The following is a 22,835-nucleotide window of genomic DNA, read 5'->3' as shown; positions in this document are numbered from 1 at the left end:
AATTTTCACCGGGTAATTCAGGTAAATGATTTTGACCTTCCAAGTTAACCTTTTAAATCTAAGCAAGTATTATTAACAACTATTTGAAGCCTGCTGTTCTTTAAGAACTATAACAATAATGGTCGTTACTTAAAGGAAAACACTGATAGCACTTTATGTTAGATTACAGTAATACCTAAATATAATTACAGATTAGAGAGTAAGTTAGCTAGTTTGCGTTTACAAAGCCGTAGCAACTGCAGCTCATTATATTTTGGCACCAGTATTATCTAGTAAGTAACGGCAGGTGCCCATAGACCAGTCATTTTTGTATAGGTCGGATTACTAAGTCGATATTAGGTCATTACTGCACATGTTATTACATTATTCATGACACTAACGCTAATTACCTCTTTGTATCTATCTCATGTAAGCACTAAAGCTGATGATACACAGAGCAACTTTTACAGCAATCGTGCAGGGCAACATTGTCGTCAATGGTAATGGGTAAAGATTACTACCGTAATCCCCTTCCCCCAGCACTCCGCCACCTGCCCCACACCGCCGCTATCCATTTTAACACAGTCGGACTTGCCTCTAACAAGATTGCCCAGCAACATTGCTCAAAAAGTTGCCCCGTGTATCATCAGCCTAAGTAATATGTTAGCACTAAAAAACACTGCTGTTTAGAGTCTCTCTGTTGCCATTGAAAGTCAGTCAGTTATACAATGTAGAGTAAAAGAAATCAAGCTTTCAGACCATGAAAACTTACATCGTAGCCCCCTAGATGACCTCTCACTGTGGCAGGTGGAACCGGGGTCCAGCTAACCCTCAGAACAGTGGTGTTGATCACCTCCACTGCTACATTCCGTGGTGCTGCAGTAGGGACTGAAGAACACATAGAGGAAAGTCAGAAATACAGACAACAGGCCGCTTTTGCAGAGACTAACCCTACCATAATGAAACAATACAGTTGTTTATATTCTTTGGATTTAGACTGTTCAGAAATGATCTGTTTCTGGTGAAAGAGGTAAGTAAAAACAATGATGCTGGTAGATCAGAATAATGTGCACAAATACATACTCAGGTGGACACCAAATTAGGCAGCTTCATTGTTCAAATCTGGAGTATTTTTTATACTTTCAGCAGTAATAAATCCAACACATAACATGAAATGAAAATGCTCTCAGTACTTTCTTCTCTACATGTTAATGTACTGGTAGTAGGAAAGGACAGAAGCAATGCACACACTAGAGAGAAAAGTAGCCATTGTGCTTCGGTAAGTCTACAGCACAAAGTGTGTCGTGATCTGTCAAATCTCCCACAGCTTCTGAGACAGAAGTGGAAATTTGACATCCCTCTGCTCTACAAAGGCTATCTGCCTCCCGCTGGATTCAGCAAAGGGGTTTATTCTTTTTTGTCTTTTTTCAGAGGGGAGGAAAAGTCACTACTGCGCACCTGCACGGGGTTAAAACAATGGGCAAAAGGAAAAAAGGAAAAAACTTAACCTGACACATTTTCCCGCAGACAATGCCAAAAGACGACTGATGACAGGGTAGAATATGATAACACAAAGAGTTCACAGTAAGTCACAAGCAAAACAACAGCTACATGTGTTAGTTTAGCCTTAAGGTATGGTTAAATGAAAGAGCAGAAGTGAAGTGAGTTGCATATAAACATATATACTGAAATTTTGTCATTAAATTTATGAATGATGTGAATATATACAGTAGAGGAAGTATTAAATCTATAACTCACCATCCTCTCCAGAGTAACCAGTAAAAACTTTAGGTTCTGGTGCCCAGCCGTGGCTGTTCCTGCTCTGAATTTTGATCTCGTAGGGGACAAAAGCAGATGTGTTCCTCACAACAAAAAGGTGTCTTCTGACTAGATGGTCAGTCCAGTTGTTTTCCACCCCAAGTTTCCTGTAGCTCACCTTGTACTCCAGGCCTGGGCCATTGTGTTCAGTGGGCAACAGTGGCTACAACAGGACAGTGTGATGATGACTTAAAAATCTTGCATACTCTAATGGTTTCTACAATCTTATAGATACATATTCTCTTTCTCTTACCTCCCAGCTAATGTCCATTTGATAAGGATGATGACCTTGAATTTTGATGTTTTCTGGGTTCCTATCAGGGGCTTTGAAGAGAAGTTACATAATCATATATTAACAAATGAAAAAATAGCATGAAGGATTCTGACTATTTTAGACTGTAGTATTTTACTGCTAAAATGCAAATATCTTCCACGGCTTTGGAATGATTTTGTTTGTGTTTCTTGTTTCCTGTTTTATTTTGAAGTTGCCTAGCCCATGGTGTAATTGTCATGTTTTGCTTCCTGTCTGTGTGCTCCCTGATTGCATGATTAAGTTCACCTGTGTCTTGTTATCTCATTCTCAAGAGGGTACTTAGTTGGTGTGCTCCCCTCACTCTACCAGTTCATAACACTACTTCTCAGTTTATGTTTAGTGTTCCCCAATGGATTCTGGCTTATTGCCTGTGTTTCTGGATTTGTGTTTCTTTATCTTGAACTGCCTGCCTCATCTCACTTGTAAGTTTCACCTTGTGTCAATTAACTAAACTGCATCTGCTCTGCCTGGTGTCTGCGCCTGGGTCCAAATCCCCTGTTTTCCTAAGTCAGCGTTTAACATAACCTATCTATGCATTTTGTTAAGCCAAAAGAGACATTTTGGCAAGTGTAGTATGGTTAAGCAGCAACATGTGCTGGATTTAATACTTGGTGCTTTTTAGGGCTTCTGAGACCCAGAAATATCCACTCTCCCTACCACTACAAAGTCCTGTAGCCAAAGGCTGGCCTCTAAACACAGCACCTCTCTGCACAATTTTAAAGAAATTTTAAAACTTTGCAAGCTTTCACAATCAACAGATAACCACAGCAGGAAATGTTAATTAAAGGGAGCGAGTCTCACCAGCAGGGGGTGTTCTGTATCTCTCAGTTGGCTCACTGGGGGGTCCAGGTCCAACGGCATTAACAGCATACACTCTGAACTGGTGGTGTAGGTGTCCATGTAGTGCAAGCTCTGCTGTTGCCTGGTTACCGGGTACTTTCTGTAGCACCTTCCACTTGCCAGGGTCCCATTGGCTCTCCTCGTACTCTACTATAAATTCTGTGCTCGAAGAGGAGACACATACACATTCAATCATTACCATACAAGTGATAATCACAACTGCTGAGAAAGCATGCATTAAACTCATTTTATTAATTTCACTTAAAGTACAGTCCATGATACATTATTGATTATCTGCAGTACATGTTTAATGCTTTTACTAGGCCAGTAAGGCATAGTTCAACCATCTAATAACTATTTATTTGATTTCTTTGAGACTTGATGAGGATAGATATCAATGTCATGTCTGTGCATTAAGTACAAAACTGGAGTCAGGGGCGATTAGCTTACCTTATCATAAAGCTTATGTGGGGTGGGGAAAGAGAATTTTTTTAACTTTAGAGAGAACAAGGTTAGCTGTTTTCCCCTGGCTTTCCATTCTTTATGCCAAGCTAGGCTAATTGCCTCCTGACTCCAGCTTTGTACTTAATTCACAGACGAGAGTGGTATTAATCTCATCTAAAAAAGTGCATCTCCCAAAACTTCACAACTTTGAACTATAGCTTAAAAAGTTACTTTCCTGCATCAATGCAATACAGTATCAAATTATCTTTTTGTTATTTCATTCAAATGTAAATTTGCACCCTCAGAAATAGATTTGAAGCAGATTTAATCAAAAAAAATTTAAACTTAAATAAAATAATTTGACGATGAAAAACCGGTCGCACTTAGTGATGAACCTCTTCTCAGCCTAACAGGTTTATTTCGTGTTTCAGCTCACTGCTTAACTGTCCAGCATGCAACTTTGCTGTTTTGGTTTACTTTTACAGTTCTCATAGTACCTGCTGCAGCAGAGTGCTCAAAAAACCCTACACTATCTGCTCAGCACCAGACAACAGACAAACATAGCTGGCGAATTAGCTGGTGAACAACACACAGTGGAGCATTTAGCAGCTAAGGAGCCAGCTATTTCCATTCAGGAGTTGGAGACCGAAACCAGAGCAAAACAAGAGTGAATATTGGACATGCGTTCAGCACGTGGCCAGAAACATGACTCCCAATAAATGACAATGTCGCTGGGTGTGTAAATAAGCTACTGTTTGCTAACAAGTTCACCAGATCAACTCAGTCAGTATTATGTTGTCATGACTTGCTCAATCAAAACTTGTTTCCGCTTTCCCGAGAGGCCAAAGAAATAAGCTATTGCAACTAAACTATAAATACGTTTTGCCAAAAATCCCCTACTGCATGGCTCAATCCTTGATTCTGAAATGAAAGATGTATAAATTAGTTATGCAACACTAAGTGTATCAAAAATTAGGATGATTCATAAGCGTCTCAGTTAACTACTTGCTAAGAGTACCCAAATGACTATTTATCATGTGGGGAATGATCAATGAGTAAACAAGGGAGTGATTTCAGACACAGTCATAGCTTTTGGCAATTTCCCTAGCAAACGAATTACATTAAATGAATATTTCTACACACATCCACCTGGTGCTGAGCCGAACTGTGTGATATACAGAGATTGTTCAGAAAAGACCTGGCCTCAACTGATGTCTATTGCTCGAAGATTCTTAATTAAACAAATAAAATGACTGTGCATTTCACTCTAACAAGGGATCTTCTTCAGGCATGTCTATTCTAATGTCTGATCATAGATAACACATTCCAAAGCTAGCAAACATTAAAAGCCTATAAGAGGATACATTTATCGGTTAATATAACTTCTTATCATCACTAAGTTCCCAAAATAAATTAGTCCCTTTTTTGAAGCATTTGAAACAAGCTTCCCTGCCAGGGTCCTCAGTACTTCACAGCTATTTGCAGCAAAATCTCTCCTTTTCACAACAAAGGAGATGTGACATAATTTAGTCATGTACAGTAACTGAATTAGAACTTGCATCAAAGAACAATTCTAATCCAGTTTTTAACAGAAGTCTGCAGACTTTAGGGGGTGTGTGTGTGTGTGTGTGTGTTCAGACATTATATTACATTTGCTCAATCGGGGAGTGTCATATGGATGGCCAGAGATGGCATGGGCCCATAATTGCCATTGTCATTACACCATTATAGGATGTGATCTGAAGTGTAACGGCTAACATTCACAACAGTACAAAGTATAGAAGCAACTGTTGATGATCTCTTGAGTAAATGTTGTTTCTCTGCATTATTTAGCAGCCCCGACTCCCTTTCAGACCTCAGATTTTCTACTTCTTCTACTTTCACTTTTACCTGTTACCGAGCTGTTATGATCACTCCCTGGTACCCAAGACAGGCGAACATTTCTCGGACTCTTAATTTCAGATATCTCTAAATTTTTGGGAGCATCAGGAACGTCTGCAACACAAATTTACAACACATTAGTTGTTTAGTAGCAAATGTAATACCCAAAACATCAATACCAGGCATCCAAGTCACAATGCAGCACTTCGGACTAAATAATTTATATCGGTCTATATTCAAAGTTCTTTTCAAAGAATGTGTAATCAATAATTAATGATGATTCTATACTATGTTATTTACAAACCCTCTTACCCAGTACGGTGAGCAGTGCAGTAGCATTGTCCTCATCTAGGCTGGTTCTAGCAATGCATGTGTATATTCCCTGATCACTCAGGTTCACATTCATGATGTGCAGCATACCATCGGCCACAAAATATCTGAACATATAAGCACATTGGTAAGTATATAGCTGGAATGTAAATTCAATCAAGAAGAAAGTAGTCTGTGAGCAGATACCTCCACCAAATCTGCATAGCCATTGATTTTAACACTAGGGAAAGTTCTAATTTTTTCCCTGTACACATCAGTCCGGATCAGCATCAATATGCACATTGTGTGTGTATCTATCTATCTCCAGATATGTATTTATGTGCCTAACTGTTTGATGCATTTTTTTTTTTTTTTAGATAACAAATAACCAGGCAAACAAAATTATAACCTCCTTGGCAGAGGTAATCAGTCATTTATCAAGCAGACAAAAGACCAGCAAAATCCCCTGTATTTGACCCTCTACTGATCAGGATAAGGCACAAATCTTTTAGGGAGTTGTAATGCACTTTTCTTCCCTTGCATTAGCATAGAGATAAAGGCACCAAACAAAGCCATCTTAAACACAAGCGCACCTGAAAACTAATGGGAACACTATCAAACCACAGCCACCTACCTGGAATTTTCCTCAGAGGAAAGTGGGATCTCCTTCCCATCTTTCCTCCATACCAACTCAAAGGTGCCCAGCAGGCTTTTATCATACTCTGCCTGGCACATCAACTGGGCTGTGGTCCCACTGATGATCTGTACATCCTGAGGTGGATTTATTATTTTCGTGGGGTCTAAAAATAAGGGAGGGGGGGGAGCCACAAACAGCACATACATTAAAAATAAGATAATGACTTGTTAGGCTATTATTATTCATAATTCCTGCATGCTTCAAATAAGATGTGAATATTTGAAGCTGAGCCAAATTATTTACTTTGTAAATGAGTTTTTCTCAAAGTAACTGCCTTGTGAGTAAAATCTGTAATAAGTGTAAATGTCTTGACATTGCTCAATAAATGTCCATGGTAATTTGCATTTATGAAATGTCCATGAAAATATATTTACAAAATGTTCCACCGCATTATTTATGCTGCATATTTTTTTTTTAACTTCAATGAAAGATGAATTTAAAGTCTAAAGATATTTATTGGCTTTTCACCACAAACATATTTCAGATGCCCTGATGGAGTCAGACCACTTATTTGTAACTACTTGATCGTTCACAGCAGAGCTTTGTGAAAATAAAATAAAAAAAGGATTCTACCTCCCAGATCTCAAACTTGCAGGTTTGTATGTATCAGTCACAAATCTTCTAGGCCACGTGTGGTTATAACACAACCCCACTTTTATTGACTTTAACGTTAAAGGGTCAATTCACCTGAATTCACTGGTCTAGCTAAGCAGAAATTGTTTATCATTTGGGCAAAATGGCCTTCTAATGAATAATTGTGTGCAGTGACTAGTACTACTCCTGCTTTAGAAAGCACTGATCATGTTGCTGAGATACCTTTCACATGAAGCACAGCACTGACGGCTGACAAGCCCTCCGTGTTATAGGCAATACACGAATATTTCCCACTGTCATTTTTTTCTGCATTGGAGATTTGCAAAGATCCATTTTGGAGAGCAAAAGCCCGTTCCCCCTCGACGGTATCTGGAAACCCATCTTTGGTCCTAGGAAAGAAAGTGTTTATGAGTGTTGGTACAACTTATCCGACAGCAGAAGTTAAGGTGCCATTTCGCTACATCCATTCATCATCGTCAACAGCTTATCCTGTGTACCGGTCGCAGGGGGTGCTGAAGCCAATCCCAGCTGGAGTTGGGCGAGAGGCGGGCACACCCTGGACAAGTTAATCTTGTCTATTTAATTTTTGTCAGTCCAGGTGAATTCGTCTTCAATCCATATTATCTTCAATTTTTATTTTCTTTCCTTGAATTTCAACTGAAATAAATCAACATTCTTTCTATACAAAATAAACACTGAACTAAAGCTTCTGGTTTCGGATTACTCAGGCAGGTTTGAGTTACAGCATAAAACAAATTATGCTTAAGATTGTTGAATTCAAGTGGAATATCATCTATTAAAATCAGAAGAACTATCCTAATATAGTGAAGGTCTTTGTAACGTTGCGTGTTGTCATAGACTGTCTGAGATCCTATTACCCTTCCGTAGAAATGTAACAGAACAGCAGTGGTGCTTGATAGGATTTAATTAGCCCGATTTCAAGGAATGGAAGAGGATTATCTCATTAAACAGACATAAGTGTCAAAATCAGACTATGTCATGCAGACACCTGAAGCAGTGTGGGATTAATAGCATGACTCACTGCTGTGATACAATATGTGCTCTGGTTCATTCTCTAGACTACAGCACAGACATCTGCAAACTACACAGAACTGACTGACAGTGATTTAAATAATAAAAACCACAGTTAACTGAAGAAAACATATCACACTGAACGAAGGGGTGACATTCTCCTGTCTGCAATACGTGGGACAATATGTGTTAAAATGTTTTGTGAAACTAATACCTATTCTCCCTGGTCACTTACCAACTGATGGAGGGTGGTGGAGAGCTGAAAACACTGCAGTCCATGATGATGTCCCCTCCCAGTATTACAGCATACTCTTGATAGTCCCTTGTCAGTATCTGAGGAGCCATATCTGGGAGCAAGTGGAAAGAGGAAAGATTACAGCTGCTTAAATGTCAAGTTACTAGTTATCGATTTAGTCGAGTTGTATTATGAGCTGAAATAATTAGTCAATCAATCAATGAATCGACAGAAAATGAATTGCCAGCCAACATTTTTTTTGTTAATTCCAAATTTTAGAATGTGAATATTGGCTGTTTTCTTATTTTTCTAAGATAGTAAAAGCAAAATCTTTGAGTTTTGGACCATTGATGAGACGAGACAAGACAAGCTAAATATGTAAACTTGGGCTCTGGGAAATTGTGATGGGCCTTTTTTTGTACTTAGGCCACTCAATTAACAATTAATCAAGAAAATAATAAACAAAAATAAATTGATAATCGATAATCACAAAGATAGAAAGCTTCCAGCTACCCATAATTAGTACTGCAGTAGATACTCATTTATGTTAGAACGCTGATCATAAAATGCCTCATTTTTCTGAAACACAAATGAAAACAATTAGATTGCAATGAATTACAGACTACAGCTAGCAGAACAAAAGCTAGCCAGGAGGGGGCACTCTCTGTATGGCCTCTTTATCAGGTACACCTCCACTGAAGTTAAGTCTACTCCTCCAGACGGTGACTCACATACATTAAGTACACAGTACACAGACCTGCTAACAAGTGATATTGAACTGAGTGTTATAATGGAAATAGGTGAATGCAAAATACTTGAGCCATATAATCTGAGAGGGGACTGACTGCCTGGCATTTTTGTTCAAGGTTGTATATTTAATAGCGGTGGATGTGACTCAGGAGGTAGAGCAGGTCATCCACCAATCACAGGCTTGGTGGCTGGATCCCCTGCTTCTCCTGTCCGCGTGTTAAAGACACTGAACCCTGAAAGTGCAGTCCAGTACCTTGAATGGTGGCTCACTGCCTGTGTGTGTGTGTGTGTGTGTGTGTGTGTGTGTGTGTGTGAGAATGGGTAAATGAAAGGCAAATTGTAAAGTGCTTTGGATGAATGCGCTATATAAATGCAGCCATATGCCATATATCTTTTAAGGAATATTACAACAAATAAAAGATCCAGTTATATATCAGCTTGGGGACAAAACTCCTCATTTGTGCCAACAGACAAATCACGAGTAATACAAACATGCAGAGCTACATCTGTCACCCAATAGGAAGTTACAGTAAGCAAGGGAGCAAAAATTGAGTGATAAGTAGGGCTGCAACTAATGATTATTTTCATTATTGATTAATCTTCTGATTATTTTCATTATTAACTGACTAATTGTTGAGTCTATAAAATGTCAAAAACATATAAAAAATTCCCCAGAGTCCAAAGTGACCTCTTCAAATTGCTTCTTTTGTCCAACCAACAGTCCAAAACCCAAAGATTATTCATTTACTATCATAAACAACAAACAACAGCAAATCCTTACATTTAAGAAGCTGGAACCAGCAAATGTTTGACATTTTCTGCTTGAAAAATGACCAAAAAATGAAACCATTAATCGGTTATCGAAATATATATATATATTTTTCTTTTGATCAACTAATCGATTAATTGACTATTGTTGCAGCTCTATAGAAGAGTGAAAGAATGTTCCAAATAGGCTGCATCTAATATAAACCCTGTCCAGGCACCGTTTGTCATAGTGTAATGGGAATTCCATGAGTACCATCTCCAAACACAGTCATGTAATTAATGTTACTCACTGAGGGCCTCTGGTTAATCGGGTACGGGGTCAGTGGGAGGCAAATGTGTGTGATGCTTTACGATGGGCCTAGGGGGTCATTTCAGTAGATTTAGATTGAATGTCCTCCAGAGGACCTCTGAAAGACAACATGTTCCAGTGGTAAGATAGTGATGATCCTGAGATTAGGATAAAAGCTGCATTTGCTGAGACACTGCAGCTCACTTGGATTATACTCTGATGCGTGTTAGTCCCAGTGAGTTCCTTCTGCAGAAGACTTAAATAAAATTCACAGAAAGACAAGTGTTTGCCTAAGCTGTTTATTTGAAAACTGGAAATGTCATCACAAATTTTGCCGTTGTTGGCAGGATCACACGCGTGAGAAGACTTTGACACTCTGAGCTGAAGGTAAAACCGTGCACGGCTGGAGTCTTGGGCTCTGGACTTCAAACCTCTCCTCCAAACTATGGGTGAGATGCCTGAGTGTCCGAGGCTTGCTCACCGCTGTGATCCATAAGAACCTGATGGCTGGCAACACTTTCTTTTTGGTGAGTAGGCTATTCAAGTGAAACGATTCTCGCTACCAAACAGGGTGTACGTGACAGACGTGTCAACAGGTCGGGCCTGGGTGAATCCACAAAGCTTTGGTGTGAAAGTACTATAGTCAGGAAATCACTGTTGTGTTGTGTTTTCTTTTGGGTCTGGGACCCATAATAAAAAGAGAGGTGTGTGAGTCACAGGAGTCACTACAAAATTTAAGTAAAAAGGGTTTTTACTGGGGATGGTATTCTAAGGGAATACAAATTAGATATACAGTATTGTTGAATGCTGGATGTGTTTACTGCAGATGTATGACTGAACTGCGAATGAAAAAATTTAGTGAGATCTGAAAACAGCCTTGTGTGAACGAATTGTGAATGAGGAAAAACAAACTAACAGAACATGTGTGAATGTTGAACAAATGCTTTTGTAAACAGAAAAAAAACGTTTTTTCAGTATAAAAGCTTTTCCATGATATAGAAAATACAGAGTTATAAAAAAAACCCTCAAAATTACAGATCTGTTAACAATCTTTTCCCAAGCAGACGCTTCAAGGTCCTTATAAGTGTAAGACAAAACAAACCTCCCAAAATTCAAAACAAAATGAGATTTTTAGTAAATTAATTCTTAGTTAAATGCCTAAAGAGAAGAGAGACATTTTTATTACACTTGGGTAATTTGGTATTTAAGAACTAAACAAAGAAAATGGGTTCAACTAACAGCTAAAAGGAACGAGATCCTCTGATATCTCCAGTAATGGAGTTAATAGTTAGTATTGATTACATGATTAACAACTATGGTAACCAAAGCACTGACCAACTGGACATTTGGGTCAAAGAGTGTGGCTTTCCAGTAACGGGCAGCTTCAGTCACAGACAATTAGAAACTTTAAAGATAAGTTAACAAAAATAAAAGAAAATAGGAAGACCTAGACAGACAGGACAGCATATACAAATTGTTTAAAGGAAGCACTTCTCAGGGACAGGGGAAAAAGGCAATATGTTACCTTTGGCAAACGTCTCCAGGATGATAATGGGCCATTAGAAAGTTTGGGATCAGATAAAACAAGGTTTGAAGAGGGAATGAACTACCTCAAAATCTGAAGGAACTGTGAAATGCTAGTGAGCCCACATAAACTACACAACATTTCCCAGACTCAGGGTGTACCTGATAAAGTGGCCTCTGTGTTTATTAGGAAGTAACTATGTCCTCGCTGGTTGTGCAGGACTGTAATACTCACTCATGATCATGATGTTAATGTTGGCCAGAATACTGCCATGACTGTTGGAGGCTTCACACTGGTAGACAGCACTGTCCTCTGGCCTGGCGTTATGGATCACCACAGTATCATCAAGCACTCGTGTGTCACTGGATGGGTCATCTGACGGCAACATAAAGACAAAGAAACATAACATCAAAATCATTTTACAAGGACTGCACTTAAACATAACATGTTTTTTCAGGCACTAACACTAATGTCAATATTAGCTGAAACGATTAGTTGACTAATCAATCAACAGAAAACTGGCAACAATTCTGATAATCAACAAACTGTACAAGTACTTTTTCAAGCAAAAATGACAAACACACTCTGGTTCTAGTTTCTTAAATGTGAATATTTTTCTAACAATATAAACTGAATATCTTTGGCTGTTAGTAGGAAGAAAATGGATTGAATTTTGACATCATTTGACATTTTATAACCAAAAAATTAATCATTTAATAAAACAAAATTGTCAGATTAACCCGTACTGAAAATAATCGTTAAAAACATGTGTGTCGGCCAATATTTCTTTTTTACACAAACACCTAACATAAAGAAAGACCCAAAGACATCTACTGAGGCAGGACATTTTGCAGCTGAACAAAAAACTTTAAAACTACAGCTTAAAACTACAGCTTATGTGTAAATATAAGGTTTGATGGTAAATTTTGAAAAGCAAATTTCACTGGAAATTAAATCATTTTGAAATGATATTTGTTAAGAAATATAATCGTAAGAATAGATCAAATCCTTGAAAACATTTACAGTATGGACTGCAGTTTCTTTTTGCATACTGTCACGTTGTACAATATACTCCGACTCCAGTATATCTATCTTAAGCCAATATCAACCCGTAACCTCTAGACTACACCACTCCTGCAGGATTGTGTTGTATTTCCAGCTGAGACATTTAACAATAATCAAATTAAATCATTCTTACTCAGACATTTTGGCAGCAAGACATTTTTTGGTCACATTTTCACTTTTATGTGCTAATAATAATCAGTAAAGAGAAGAGGACTATTACTTTTTATGGCACCAGTGTATACTTCAATTCAGAGTAGTCTGTCTTCTAAATTCTGAAAATGTACAAATCATTCTCTGTCAAGAAATCAAGCTTGTCTCATGAGCTTTGAAGAACCCAATAGCAGCTACTTGTGGACTTGAACTGAGGGCTGTGAGGTCAAAGTTTGGTGTAGCTGCTCGCTGCACAGTCCTCCCGCCCTTTATGGCAAAAGATGCATAAACCAACAGCCAGAATTATTCCTACTCACCTCTGAAAACTTCTCCATTCCTCCTCCATGTTATGTCTGGCGGTGGCTTTCCACTGACCGAGCACTTGATGTGAACATCAGACCCGATCACAGTCAGCTGGCTCTGAGGAGGCTCTGTCAGCCACTTTGGCGGCTCTGGGAGATGTTAAGAAAAGCTGCGTTGGTCTGAGTCAAAACAACTGCCATCCCTGTGTCAACAGCATTCTCTTTGAAACAAAAAATAAAAATAAAAGCACCCCCCACACATTCATGCATAATTAGCTCTTGATGTTAACCCACCTTCTACTATTACATCAAAGTAATGGACAGCCTCTCCAGCAGAGTTTTTGGCTGTACACATGTATTTCCCGCCATCACTCTCTTCTACAGCAGATATTCTCAACATCTTCCCAAAGTTGTTCAGCTGTGCCCGTGGAGGAAGCCTGTCTCCCAATTTCATCCATCCTATCTTCGGAGTGGGACTTCGACATGAAACAAAGACATGTTATGAGCTGAAATGGTAGATAAATATAATAATAGATTATCTTTAGTGAAAAAGTGGTTGCAGTTGGGATGATACAGCATGTATACATACTATCCATGCGATATACACTCAAGCTGCAGGTTCTCTCCCTTCAACAGCACCTTCTCTGTCTGAACACCAGAGGGCAGCAGCAGGCCAGGCATTCTCACTGGGGGGGCTTCAGCTGCTTTGAACATAAAGAACAGTCTTTCTCAGTCATTTGTATAATTTTTATCAATGGTCATACAATCAACACACAAGATTACAGTCAATCTGCAACCTTTTGCAACATACGAGACCTAACTATGCGGCCTCTTTGCATGACACCTGTTTTGACTTATAGTGGGAAGGCTTTGATGTGTGAATATCACTTACGGGCACTGCTGTCAGCAGATTCATTGTCAGGTTTCACTGGAATGGAAACAACACTGTGAGAATAATACTGGCAGTCGTAGTCATTGTCTTCACCGACATGTATTGCTCAATCCAGTGTCACAGCAGAGCATAAACATGACAAGACAAGCACTGCTTCTTGGTATGCAGTGGAGGAACATTTAAAATATATCTTCTGAAATAAAGTCAAAATGGGCTGTACTGATCTTTCACATTATTTTGTCTCAGAGATCTGTCCTTGACGTCAGGCTAAAACTGTGAGCTACAGTATTTCAGTTAAAGCTAAATAGACTACTTGCTATAAACGTACAGCTCTTAACAACGACAGCCAAGGCGTTTTTCTGGACGATGGTGCGTATTCTGGGGAAGGAGGCAAAGCAACAGTAGTCCGGACGATTGTCTTTCTGTAAGGCATTAGAGAAGTACAGGTTGCCGTCAATGCCCATGGAAACCCTCTCATCCTGCTCAATGTGCTGGAGACCTGGAAAAGAGCATATTTGTGTTAATGATATGTTATCAATGTAGACAATGTCTGTGCATAATGTTTTTGAGATTCACTTTGAATGGTAAGAAAGCACACATTGGATAGAACTTCTTAAATGCATCCATCAGGTGTAGCAACAACCTCATAATGAGACACATGATAACAAATTGCAACAAAGCGTAGCCTCACATATGCTAGACGTTAATGGAAATGCCCTGAGGAGTTTCCTTGTATAGAACTCATACTGTAAGTGCACTGTGACAGCATATTTGGTTTACATAGAGACGTTATTTCAGCCACGGGTCAGTGACGCTCTGTGTCACTCCTCGGTCAGCCCATTCACAGCGCTTCACAGCTTCATTTATGACATAGCCTTAAGTCATTGGTTGTTTAGTCAATGTTCAAAGCAAACTAATAAAAAACAAGAAATTCCCAGTGAGCAGCAACAAAAGTCAGGTGCTGATAAGTTGTTGGATTTGGCAATGAAAAATCAAAGACAAGTCACTGCACACTGAAACGACTTTACTATCTTTGTTAAGGAACAACTCGTTTCGCCTATGGCTTCAGGTTCACACAGTGAAATTGCAAAAACACTCACAGGTGTGCTAAATCTGCACTGCTTAGGTCACATGTACTCCCACTTTCCATTTTTTCTCTTACATTTTGTTGCATGGATTTCTTGCACAAAATACTATAATAGAAACAGCATACATGTGAATAATATCACAAAATTTAAAATAACATGATCACAAGAATAATATCATATCACATAAGTCCATTAACAGACTATTATGAAGCTCACTGACAAGGAACTATTAAGTGCCGTAGGCCAAATAATTTGTAGGTCCTACCTTTGTCCTTTTAACACTGAACGGAAAGGGCAGGGTACCCAGTATCTCCGGCACATTTCTATAGCCTTTACTTAATAATCCCGTTCTTCACTACATATTCTTCTCAATCTTACAAACTGACCATATGGTATGTTACTGATCATATGTTCAGGATTTCAACTAGTGGTATGTAAAATAGTACTTCTGTCAGTTTCTTCTCAATAGATAGATGTCTCCAATTGTCTGTTTTCATTAACTGTACTCAAAAGATCCAGAAATTGGACATTTTTAGGACTGTATGCCCATGTGAAATGCAAAGCAGAGTAAGTATTGCTAATGTAGTCACTATAAACCCTAAGTTCATCCTCAGAAATTATTGTTCATAATAAGTATAGTAAAGTAAAGTGTTTTTGGTGGCTTGTTTTTGATTTTTCATAAAAACATATGTTTGGTTCTGACTCATGTTACATGGCACTTGAGGGAAAGATAATTCACTAATGCAAAAAATGTTCTTCCAACTCATGCACATAGACTTCACGCAGAGAGCCCGATGTTCTGCAACGGAGTGAAGCCACATATCATCACGGTTTTCTTTGATATGTACATATTTTTAAGACAAGCTACTGTGTATCCTGTATTATGTTCGATGATGATAAATGTGTCAAACTAAGACTAAGGGTAGAAAACAAAGATTTTAAACTAACTTTAAAACAAGTGTTTTCACTCTATCCCATGCCTCTGGGCAAACTCATATATTTTACTTTCTGACATCAGTCAGGTTTGTTGGAGGCGGTTGAGGAGCTCTCAAGGGGTTGGACAGAAAACTCTGTATTGACAAAGCACTTCAGACAGAACTGAGGTTACTTTTTACACAGTCAGTGACTTTTTTGACAGTGGTGGGAAGAAGGGCCCTGGTGTGAGGTAAACTTGTGGGCCTCAAGTGTGTACCTTTCCTTAACTGTCCTTACTGTCACTGCTAACTTCACTGATGTCCAGTTGAGGGTGAGGACAGCCAGAGGACATGCCTCTTCCCAAGCACATGGTGCTGCTAGCTTATTCTTTTCATCTGTGGAAAACTTCAGCAAGTTGTGACACAGACAGAACTTCACACTATCCCAGCCTAGAACCCTGCACAACACTAGCGTAGTGACATGGATGTGATCCCTTACCGAATTCCCACTCATGCTTTGAATACTTGTTTGTCTTGTAGCTTCTGAAACACTCCATCCTGCATTCATCAAGTTTTTTAATTTTCGAAAACAGTCAGTCCCACCCACCTTGTGCCAGGTATTGGGCAGGTATGCAGAGGAGAGAAAGAAGCCAGGGTTTAAACTCCCATCTCATGCTCTCTTTTTCCTTTTTGACACTTGTCATGTATACACACAAGCTTTTCCTTTGAAGAGAGACCGTCCAAATGTGTGCAACGTTATCACTATTTGTACGATTCATCAACTCTATCTGTGATGGCAGGCTTTTCAACCCACAGGTATAAACACTTCACATGGCCTCCTGAAACATTGTATGACTTAGTTAATTTAGATCAATCAAGTCAGATGTACCCACTAACCAAGGATTGAACCGAGAAGAAGGCAAAGGTGGGCGAGCGTTGTGTCTCTTCTATCCGTGCACCATCAATGTAACAAAAGTGAACGGGAGATGGTGGCTTGAAGAGTCTTTATAGTTGAAGAACATTAACTACTTTTTGGAGGGAGTCAACCATCCAACATATCAACCATTTAAATTCTAAGCATGTACAGTTGCCTCTTGACTTACCAATAGTCATCCAGTAGATCTTACGTGGGGCCACGCCTTCTGGAGGGTTACAGTGCAGTGTGATTGGCTCTCCCTCCTTAACCACAATGGGGGCAATTGCCTCCTTGGGAAACTTGGGGATACCTAATCAAAAAAACAGACATTAAAGAAATCGTAAACCTCATTGTGATAAGTTGAAAAGAAAATGCCCACATATGGTGACTTTGAAAAGTATTAGACAGCAATATCACATAATAGATGAACTTCTTAAAGGTTACTCACTGGTAACTATCAGTTCAATCTCCTCCGTCATGGCAGTGCCCAGCTTGTTGGAAGCGTAGCATTGGTATCTACCCTTAAAGTGGGCAAGGTCCTTGGTGTGAAGCACAAAAGTGCCATCTGTGTGGTGTGTTTTGTTTGTCGTAACGTGTGGAGGGATAAAATCTTCTCCATCTTTTGTCCATCTGTATCTGTTGAAGCAAAATAAACAGCAGGTTTCCTCAATAATTCACTGATATACTGAATAGGTTGTGCAACTGATGAAAGATATGATCTTTTGTGACAGATAATCTGAATCGGTGATGGTATTTGGTTGTTTTTTTTTTTGTCTTTTATGACATGTTGATGTCACTTACTGTGGAGGTGGGTTGCCCCTCGCTTCACACCTGATAGTTACGGTGTGATCATAAGGAAGAGCAACAACGGGACCAGATCTGTGAGTTATTATGGTTGGAGGCTGCTCCACTATAATATGAAGACACATACACACAGAATGATCACAAAAAAACGTAAATGTAAACATTGGTGATTACATTTTTGTTACAAGATTACACTCTGTTGCACACTTGACTTAAACAATTTACTTTGGGGTGTTATTTCATTATGTCATGATTTTAAAATGCTGCTAACATTAGTAGGTAATTAGTGATTATTTAAGCATGGCCTTAATGAGTATTATGACAATCCTACCTTCCAGAGGGATATCAAGGCCTGCTGACCTGGAGGTCAAGGCCAACAGCAGAGCAAGCTGCAGGCTCCCCACCAACCTCATCACCCTCCACTGGTTAATAGAGTAGAGATCAGGAGAAGGTGTTGATTCTGATCAACTGGCGTCACTTGGAATTTGTAAAGCACAGAGGACCTGGAAGATTCAGAATAAGATCAAAATACATGGTCATAAGTCGACTAATTAATTTGAAAAAAAATCTTAGGTAGGTGAGGTGTTGAAAACAGGCACTTTATACAACTTGGCTTATTGCAAGGTGAAAGTAAAAAAAAGCCAGATGGCAATGTACTTTGCAATGTCTTTCAATAATAATAACCACTTAAAACATATTAAATAGATCCATTCTGTTCTGTTAATTCATTTAAATACAAATATGCTGTTCCTCAGAGTTCTCACATAAAGGGCATTTATTGTACTCATTTGAAGGCTAAGCACTCAAAGGATTGCTGGTCATAAAGGAGTAGTAAAGACTTAATAACAGCAGCAGACTAAATCATTTCAAGTTAAATATCTAAAATCCTTCATGTGTTACTGCCATTTGCACATCAAATACCTTTGGTTTTCGTATATAAAAAAGGCATTTCAAGTTTTGTAATAAGGCCCATTTAAAGAACCGGTGCTTAATATATGTCAAATAAACACTAGCCATTTAGAGTCAGTTGTCCCTCATTGTTGTGATGTTGTAACACAGCACAGTGCTTGTCTGGAGATTACCCTTTGAACTGCAAAGCCTGGCTGGTGGCATCGCAAGGCATGATTACAGTAAACCTGACTGGCACAAAGCTGCTGTCTGCCACGATCACTAGATCCAAGATGGCAGACTATAAATTGGTCTAAGCCCATCAGTATTTCACGGCTTAGTTCTCACAGTGTTGAGACTGTGGCGGCAGCCCTGGCAATGCCAAATGGGTTCACCCTCTAGTTAATCCTGCTATCAGGAGAATAAAGGCGTGGAGCTCCAGCAGTCATACAGTACGCTGCTTAACAATGACTGAGTGCTACTCAGGGTTCTTTTAAGGACACAAAGCTACATGTGTTGTCCCTTCTTAGTGAGAAAGGTTAATGTCCTGATTGTTTTAGACTAGGTGCAGGATTAAGCTGCTTGAATTTAGAATCAATTAAACAAATTGAGAGATTGTGGCAGAGTATTATTTGCAATAAGGACTTTTGGTGATTAACTTCCACCGGATTGAATAGTAAACAAAGCTGGTTAGATGTTTGTTCCAGTGGTGTAAACATACATTTTCATGTTGTAATAAAGCTGTAAGCCTCTCTCATTCTTAGCGTGGCGCTGTATACTTTATTTCAGACACACAGAGGCACACACACATGCCCACATGTGCACGCCTGCACGCACAGATACACAGAAGTTTCCATTAGAGACCACCTACAGTACTATTGTACAGGCCAAAACTTCAGTGATAGTGTTGTGATTTAAATCACAGACAGAAAACCATATCAGCCCACCAGAGCATGCAGAGTCCTTGGTAGGAGGCCCACAGTCCACCACTGACGTGAGAAGTGGGACTTTTTTACCCAGATTTGTGCTGATCCCGTAAACACGGAAACAATCAAACAGGCAACTTTCATTCATGTGCAGCAAATCCACCGCCTAGTGCACACCCAAAGAACCTTGTGGGTTAGGCAAATGACTTTATATGCATGTGGAGATCTGCAAACCTGCCACTTTAATGATAACTCAAACAAAAAAGACGCAGTAAAAGGTAAAATTCTTAGAGTGTAAAATGAGATGGAGTCTCTATGTAAACAGATAAAGCATTTGTTTTGGGAGCAAAGGCTCTATTACCTGAACATATGGCAGATCATAGCCACAAATCTGCAGGGATTGTGTTCCCTAAGCCAATAGTTGACCAAGGTACTAACAGTGTGACTCCTACATGACTAATCCTTTGGCAACACACACTGTATACAATGCCCCCCCTCCCTAAAGCTCAAATTCACCACTTCCCTCAGGCATACCTGCACCTCTACAGACTATGTACATATAATCTCAAAGTACAGACTGGAATGTAATGCAGAACTGATCTGTACACACGGTATTCTGCTCAAATTCACATACAGTAAGCACAGAAAGAAACCATTTGCCAGTGGCTAATCAAAGCACACTTTTCATGAAGTAACTGATACCTACTGGATTTTGAGTGATTCCACATCTTCAGTCCACCTTTAGCGGAGGCCCAAGGCAGCTGTGCTACAAGTCCATAAAACAGGACAGGGCAGGACCATCAAGGGATCATTCCAACAACTCTCTCTGAACCAACTACTCTGACATGTCTTTCCTCCTCCACCTCACGTTGCTCCTCTCCTGGTGCACAGACACGCCTCCCTGCCCGCCCCTCCACTCAAGCGGCTAAAGGAGCGACAGGAGACTCACTGAAGTGACATATGTCGCCAAAGCCTCTCACTTGGCAAAGAGTCTCCCTAAGCCTGTGACAATGACTGGGACAAAGCCTGCACTGCGGGGCTACTCAGCGAGCATTAAAGAATAGGCAGAGAGGAAGTTCAGGCATGTCTCTGCCTCTCTCTCTTTCTCTTTCTCTCCCTTTTTTCATGGATCCCTCCATCCTGCCTTCCACAAACTATGCACACCCATTTACACCCGGCCCCAACTCAATGAATTTGATGCAATTTCTCTTAGCTCCATTGAAAAGGGAAGGGAGTCATCTTCTCTCAGAGGACAAGCGCTTTTGTGGAAGTGTGCTTTAATTTTCATGCAATGCTCCAGGGTATTGATATACAGAAGCTTGGGAGAACATGCCTGAAATAGACATGATGTTGTTGTTGGAGCTTTAACAATAGCATTGGGTTTTCCCTTCCATTTCTTTTTCTTTCAAAGGTTTTTATTGTGCAAGAAAAGCTTTTTTTTTATCTGGAGATGTAAAGATGATTCAGTTAAATCTGTATTTCTCCCGAAGCTATTCAAACAACCTAAATATTCCTTTTATACAGAGGTCTCCGATGTTATCTATTTGTAATTCTCTTAATAGTCCCCATTTATATTCCAAAGAGTAAAGCAGGGATTTGCAATACAGGTAGCACAACAGCCACTGTCCTGAATTTAGAGTGTTTTCCAAATTGTTTCCAGATCTGAATTCTATTAGGAATAATGGAGATTGGCTCTACATAGTCATTTTCTAAGCCTAATGGAGACATAATGGCTGCACCAATTGGTAAGCAATGCTCTCACTGCCTTGCGGGGTCATCCAAACAGCATTAACAGCCCCAGTATCTTAAAGCCTGATATTAGGCAGTGCAAGCACCATAGCCCTCAGATGATCTATTCTAAAGTGAAGAATAGTACTTACTTACGTTTTAAAAAACGCTTTAGTGAACAGTTCTTAACTGCATTTACTGTCACTAGTAAAGAAATTAGAAGTGTCTTCCAAAATGTTATCTGGCCTTTGTCTATTTATTTGCAGATATAAAAAATGGCATTAATTAGGAAGCTCCACAATTTCTACTTCAGTTTTTTTTTCTTTCTTTTAAACCACTGACTGATTGACACCTACCAGCAATTCAACTACAATTCACTCTAGCAGAATGGCTGGACATAATTGAGCAGTCAATTTCAGCCATTTGTCATCACCCAAAATGGGCCTTTCCAGGTTTAAGAGAGCGTTGCTTCTGTAAACAGAGAAAAAAAACCTGAGAGGCAGCCTAACAGACTTGACTTGTCCAGTCAAAGCTTGACATACTATGTAGACATGGGACCATGTGCACAAAAGATTATTGTAATTCAAGATAGCAGCTGTAGCCTGGTCAAACATACATTGTCTGGTCTAAGTAAATATATAGAAAGAGTCACCTGGCTGTATGTTGTGGGTGATAAATAAGTAACACAAAATATTTTCATAAAATATTTTTAGGGAAACATATTTACACTCACATAGAGCTGAAACAAGTAGTCCATTTATCAAGCAAAAAATGTAAAAATATAAAATATTTTCTGTCACTTTACAGAACAAACAACTAATCAGTCTAGAAAATAATCTCCAGATTAATGACAACAATCAGACAAAAAGAAAGAATTATTGTACAAACAATGATTAAACTGGAAATACAGTAGACACACTACTTGGCACTGAAAATTATGTATAAAATACATCCATTAACTTATTTCAGATTCAAAATATTATCCTTTTAATTATGACTCACAGCTCACAGATGACACCTAGACACTCACACAATGGAATAAACAAAAGGAAATGCACAGGACGTTGCCAGTTTTCAGGGTCTCTGCTCATGACCAGTTTCATTGTACTTGTTAAATTAACGTGAATGATGAAAACAAACCACAGACAACATCATTTGTGAATTCCAACTTCGCGTCTCCACCAACATCTCAATCCCTGTGGTGAGTAACCGAAAAGGTTGACCTGCCTCATGCTTTTGTCATGATGCATTTCCTCTGTTTCCTTCTTGCCTCTGGTGCCTGCTGATAATTACAAGTATTTTGTTTCTGTTTTCATGCAAAGCTAACTAATATAAATGACACATTAATTACAAATACCTTTCAAACAAACAACGCAGTACCTACTGCCGCATGAGATGAGTGACATGACTGACTGAATGACGAATGAGTGTGAGTGTAATGAGTATCTTTAAATACCAAGACACACCTAAGTATGTACTGTAAAGCTGTCACAATAGCAGCTAGCAGAGGTTTCAGATGCCATAAACATCTGCTGGTGCTGCCTTCAGACAAACTCTATTCATGAACAAATACTAGAGTGCTTTCACAAACAAAAACACTTTGCACTTTGTTTTGTCAAAGCACACTAACTGATTTGAATTCACTGGGTTGGGCTGCTTTAGGTCCCATTCTTAAACTTCAGGATGTT

At 39.2% G+C, this 22,835-nt stretch overlaps 1 protein-coding gene across 4 annotated transcripts in view; it reads right to left on the bottom strand.

The window, feature by feature from the left end:
* LOC123974989 (neural cell adhesion molecule L1-like protein) overlaps window positions 1–22,835 on the bottom strand; it is a 79,284-nt gene that overhangs the window by 20,043 nt on the left and 36,406 nt on the right. For all 4 annotated transcript variants that reach the window (XM_046056073.1, XM_046056076.1, XM_046056075.1 and 1 more), the window contains 19 exons: window positions 17,937–18,108; window positions 17,603–17,711; window positions 17,250–17,437; window positions 16,989–17,111; window positions 14,212–14,382; window positions 13,884–13,919; window positions 13,581–13,695; window positions 13,286–13,467; window positions 13,007–13,141; window positions 11,709–11,849; window positions 8,143–8,254; window positions 7,098–7,264; window positions 6,219–6,384; window positions 5,588–5,712; window positions 5,285–5,389; window positions 2,912–3,109; window positions 2,051–2,121; window positions 1,738–1,960; window positions 752–867 (listed from right to left, as the gene is read on the bottom strand). In XM_046056073.1, coding sequence (XP_045912029.1) covers window positions 752–867; window positions 1,738–1,960; window positions 2,051–2,121; window positions 2,912–3,109; window positions 5,285–5,389; window positions 5,588–5,712; window positions 6,219–6,384; window positions 7,098–7,264; window positions 8,143–8,254; window positions 11,709–11,849; window positions 13,007–13,141; window positions 13,286–13,467; window positions 13,581–13,695; window positions 13,884–13,919; window positions 14,212–14,382; window positions 16,989–17,111; window positions 17,250–17,437; window positions 17,603–17,711; window positions 17,937–18,018 — 2,565 coding nt within the window. In that variant the 5' untranslated portion in view covers window positions 18,019–18,108. The remainder of the gene's footprint in view (window positions 1–751; window positions 868–1,737; window positions 1,961–2,050; window positions 2,122–2,911; window positions 3,110–5,284; window positions 5,390–5,587; window positions 5,713–6,218; window positions 6,385–7,097; window positions 7,265–8,142; window positions 8,255–11,708; window positions 11,850–13,006; window positions 13,142–13,285; window positions 13,468–13,580; window positions 13,696–13,883; window positions 13,920–14,211; window positions 14,383–16,988; window positions 17,112–17,249; window positions 17,438–17,602; window positions 17,712–17,936; window positions 18,109–22,835) is intronic.

The sequence above is a fragment of the Micropterus dolomieu genome, linkage group LG08 (genome assembly GCF_021292245.1).
Source record: "Micropterus dolomieu isolate WLL.071019.BEF.003 ecotype Adirondacks linkage group LG08, ASM2129224v1, whole genome shotgun sequence".
In the NCBI taxonomy this organism is placed as follows: domain Eukaryota; kingdom Metazoa; phylum Chordata; class Actinopteri; order Centrarchiformes; family Centrarchidae; genus Micropterus; species Micropterus dolomieu.
This window is presented reverse-complemented; position numbering and strand designations above follow the sequence as displayed.